This window comes from Trypanosoma rangeli (assembly GCF_003719475.1).
Source record: "Trypanosoma rangeli strain AM80 chromosome Unknown Tra_15.4_contig_00006, whole genome shotgun sequence".
NCBI classification, from domain to species: Eukaryota; Euglenozoa; class Kinetoplastea; order Trypanosomatida; family Trypanosomatidae; genus Trypanosoma; species Trypanosoma rangeli.
In genome coordinates this window covers 83,895-88,008 of record NW_021705750.1, presented here as the reverse complement: position 1 = coordinate 88,008, position 4,114 = coordinate 83,895, and the positions used below count along the sequence as shown (strand labels likewise).

General features: G+C 54.2%; 2 protein-coding genes across 2 annotated transcripts, besides 3 other annotated features; both read left to right on the top strand.

Moving 5' to 3' along the window:
* Window positions 1-528: 528 nt before the first annotated feature.
* Window positions 529-569: a sequence feature (GA-rich).
* A 150-nt stretch (window positions 570-719) lies between these two features.
* Window positions 720-2,702, top strand: TraAM80_00377 (putative syntaxin binding protein; the record flags this gene model as incomplete). The annotated part of the gene is made up of 1 exon (XM_029377459.1): window positions 720-2,702. The coding sequence occupies one exon, from the start codon at window positions 720-722 to the stop codon at window positions 2,700-2,702; it is 1,983 nt and encodes a 660-aa protein (XP_029242719.1).
* Window positions 2,703-2,854: 152 nt separating this feature from the next.
* Window positions 2,855-2,884: a sequence feature (G-rich).
* A 306-nt stretch (window positions 2,885-3,190) lies between these two features.
* TraAM80_00376 (uncharacterized protein) lies at window positions 3,191-3,967 on the top strand (the record flags this gene model as incomplete). Its single annotated transcript, XM_029377458.1, has 1 exon — window positions 3,191-3,967. The coding sequence occupies one exon, from the start codon at window positions 3,191-3,193 to the stop codon at window positions 3,965-3,967; it is 777 nt and encodes a 258-aa protein (XP_029242718.1).
* A 93-nt stretch (window positions 3,968-4,060) lies between these two features.
* Window positions 4,061-4,080: a microsatellite.
* Between the last annotated feature and the right edge of the window lie 34 nt (window positions 4,081-4,114).

Genomic DNA, 4,114 nt, shown 5'->3' with positions numbered 1-4,114 from the left:
CACGGAGAGAGAGAGAGGGCTGTGCGCAGCTCGTCCTTCTCTTTGTTTCTCTCTTTGTGTGTGTGCTCATGCACTATTGTTCGCCCTCGCCCCACCCCACGGGACACACGCGTAATGTGCTCATATATACACGCACACTCATGCAGCCCGTTGGGTTTCCTTTTTTAAACTATTTTGCTTTTGAGGGGCCGCTGCCGTCCTGCCTGGCTGCATGGGTACATCAACAGCACCGTAACAGATTTAATCTTTTTTTTTTACTGTTTGTTTTCATTTCTTTCAGTGGGCGAGCTCCCTATCTCTTTCTCTTCCTGATCTGGGCTTTAAGGGAAGAAAGAGCGTGTGTGTGTGCGCGCTGGTCGTTCCGCTTGCTGCTGCGCGTCTCCACTGCTCGGTGGACGCGTCCGCGCTTCGGCTTTGCTTCACAGGGTTTGTTTTATGTTATTCTGTTTGTTAGTGTTTTTGGTTTTGGTTGACTGCAGCTGTTCCGTTGCCTCCGATGGGGACGCCTGTTTCCTGCGGGCGCTTGCATTTTTTTTTTTTTCTTGTGTATATTCTTTTGCTTCTTTTTTGTGTCTCCGTCGTCAGTCACTATTACCTGAGCGAGTCAAAAAAAACATCTCTTACGCACACACACACACATTGAGCCGAGTGACATACAAACATACAGCCAAATACGCACATTCAAAGACGTCGTTGCTGTGATTCCTACGCGATATATTATGCGGAGTGAATTCGTGCGGTCATCTTTGACGGAGGAGCGGCAGCGGCATGAGCCCAGCCATGGCATTCGGGGTTGTGTGCGGAAATATATTTTTGACCATATGCTTGATGCCGTCCCTGGATCGTTCAAGGTTGTTATCTGCGACTCCCACGCGGCGGCCATGCTGAACAGCGTTCTGCGTATGCATGACCTCATGGAGCATGGCGTGACTCTGTTGGAGGACCTCATGACGCCGCGGCAGCCAATTATTAGTAGTCCTGCGCTCTATTTTTTTGTTCCCGACGATACATCTGTGAGGCGCGTGATTGAGGACTGGGCGTCAAAGGACCCCTACGCAGAGGCACACATCTTCGCGCTTGGCCGCACCTCGGAGCACCACATGCAGCAACTCGCACAGGCCCGGATAGCGCGCAAGGTGATGAGTTTCAAGGATATGATGCTGGAATTCAGCGCCCCTGAGTCGCTGGTGTTTCACTTAAGCATGCAGAATGAGTTTGCACCGCTCTTATCATCGCCGCCATTGCAAACTCGCGAGTCCGTTTTGGACGTCGCAGCGTCGCGGCTGGTGTCGGTGTTTCACGCCATGAATAACGGGGCGCCTGTTATCCGCTACCAAAGCCGAAGCAACATTTGCCACGAGTTTGCCAAGACCTTGTCTGAAAAGCTTGCCAAACTCTGCTACGAAGAACCCGACTTCAACGATGGAGCAAGCAACTGCGGTAAGCCGCTGCTGATCATCCTTGATCGAGGCTTCGACACGGTGACGCCACTGGTGCACCAGCGCACCTATCAATGTCTACTTGACGACCTCATGCCGCGGGAAGATAGCGTGTACGTGCAGGCCTTCAAGAATCGTGCGGGGGAGGATGCAAAACGGCAGTATGTGATAGATGAGGGGGAGGTGTACTGGTGCACCTACCGTCATTGCTTCTTTGCCAAGTGCCTGGAGGAGCTCCCAGCGGCACTGAAGAAGCTTCACGCGGAGCACCCGAAGTTGGCCCAGGGGATGGAGAAAAAGACGGATCTGGCGGAGTTGGGTGGGGCGGTGCGGGGTCTGCTGGAGTTTCAGGAAAAGCAGGCAAAACTTTCGCTGCACATCGACATCTGCAGCAAAATTATGGCTCTTTACCGTGAGCAGCGGCTTGCAGAGGTGTGTGAGGTGGAGCAGGACATTGCCGCTGGGCGCAAAGCCTTCAAGGTGAACTTTGAAAATGTGCGGCGCTTGACAAAGGATGCTGCGATACCCGAACCGGTGCGCATGCGCCTTTTATTGCTGTTTGTAGCTGCGAGCAACACAGGGGAATTGACGGAGGCCAAAAAGCAGCAGTTATTTCAAGGCAGCGGGCTGGCGGTCAGGGCTAATGTGCTTGCGAATCTTGAGCAGCTGACGAGGCGAGTTGGGGAAATTAGATGCAACGGCATAACACCAGAGCGTAGCGAACGAGACAGTGGTGTTTCTCTCACTAAATTGGCGGCAGATGGCGATCCTTTTGTTAATCAGGCTTATGCTATTATGGAATCTGCAGTAAGGAATACACTGAATACGTCGGATTATCCCATGATGAGCTCTCCGTACGAGGCGAGGGCATCTGCTGTAGGTAGAGAGGCGCCAGTGTACACCTCGGGGAAGAAGAAAACTTTGTGGGTTGGGTTGTCCTTGGCAGCCATGCAGCGTGATTATGCAATAGGTGAAAATGGAGCAAGCGGCAACAACCACAATGAGGCGGTGGAAACTAATGGGGAGCCATTGCAAAAGAATAAGGGCAAAGGGGAGAAGCTTCTTGATGTAGGTGGTAGTGGAGGGACCATTACCCTTAGAAATCCTCAACGCATAGTGTTGTTTATTTTGGGTGGCGTGACCTGCAGTGAGGGGAGTTCCGCGTATGAGATCGCTAAAAAGTACGGCCGTGAAGTGATCATTGGTGGAACCTCTATGCTGCGCCCTGACGCCTTTGTGGAGAAACTTGGCAGTCTACGGTAATAAGCGCTTGCGGCCAGGCAAACGCAGGAAGCCGCGGAAGCAAGGAGAGCGAGACACACATATTAGATTGGATTATATAATATAATATAATGCGAATGAATGTGTTTCTGATTGCAGTTCTTTTGTTGTTTTCGCGAGGGGTATGTGCATTTCCTCCCCGCCCCCCCCCCCCCACTTCCCCCACTTCCCTCTCTTCTCCGCGACGTGCCTTGTGCGATGCCCGTCGTTTGTTTCTATTAGTTGCGTTGCCCAACTTTTGCCTTTGTTTTCTTGCGTGCGCGCCTGTGAGGCTGTTTTCTTCTTTTCGTTTCTGCGCTATGACGACGGCAATGGTAATCATAATAAAGGGCGATGGTGGGGCGCGCGCGCTCCACAACCCACCGCACCCCTTCCCTTTTGCTGACTTGTTTTGCTGAGGTATTTGGGAAAACGTTTTCTCTCCAATACTCCTTCTTACGACGCAGAAAGCAGTAGGTTGTTACGCCTCAATGTTGCGTCTGGCTCGCGTTGCCCTGCGCCGGGACGCGCTAAACGGCGGCAGCTCCATGACCCTGGGTTCAAAAGGAATGAAGCTTTCCCCAGGGCCGCAGCGCAAGCGCATGCCATGGACAGCCGCAAAAGAATACGTCCCAGGCGCGGTTCTCAACGCCAAGGAAAAGATGGTGTTGGATGGCGCCCAATTGGTGGATGTGGAAAACACCGACCGCGCCTCGCAAGTGGATCCGCTTGAGGTGCTGCGGGCGACCGTGGCCACATACGAGTACAACACGTCGACGGGAAAGAACATTTTTCAGTTGGCTTCCCAGGTGGAATTTAATGGGCGCGGGCAGCGGTTCTACCGCAAGGAGTGGCAAGAAGGGACGTACGACAAGTACGTCACACTCTCCGCCGTGGACTTCAGCCGTGATGGCAACAAGGGGGTTGCGTACGGCTATGTCACGTTTCACGGCGAGACGACGACGCGGCCGGTGCAAATAGACTTTGCGGACGTTCCCGGGTGGCAGATGGAGTTCCATGCGGGGCGCGCCGTTCCGTTTAGCGCGGTCGTTCCCCCACCCCCGAGCATCGGTACAGACACCCCCGTCGACCCGTCCACCTACCGCCTGAGGGCGTATCCGTATTATGACGCGCCGAATCCGGCCGAATTCGTGGAGCGCCTTTTGAAGGACCGCGGCGTGCTGCCCGACACGCCGGTGGCGGCGGACGAGCCCAGCGACGACCCTGCGCGAGGCGACGGCTCCGCGCATTACGAGGGGAAAAAGTAGGGCCGGTTGGTTTTTTTTCTCTTTCTGCTTCGGCTTCGCCATTGCCCCCGCGGCAGGCCCGGGGCCCGCCCCCGGCGCCGCGACGTACCCCCCTTTTTTTTTTCTTTTTTTTTCCGACCCAGCCCCCTCTCGTCCTCTTCTTTTTTT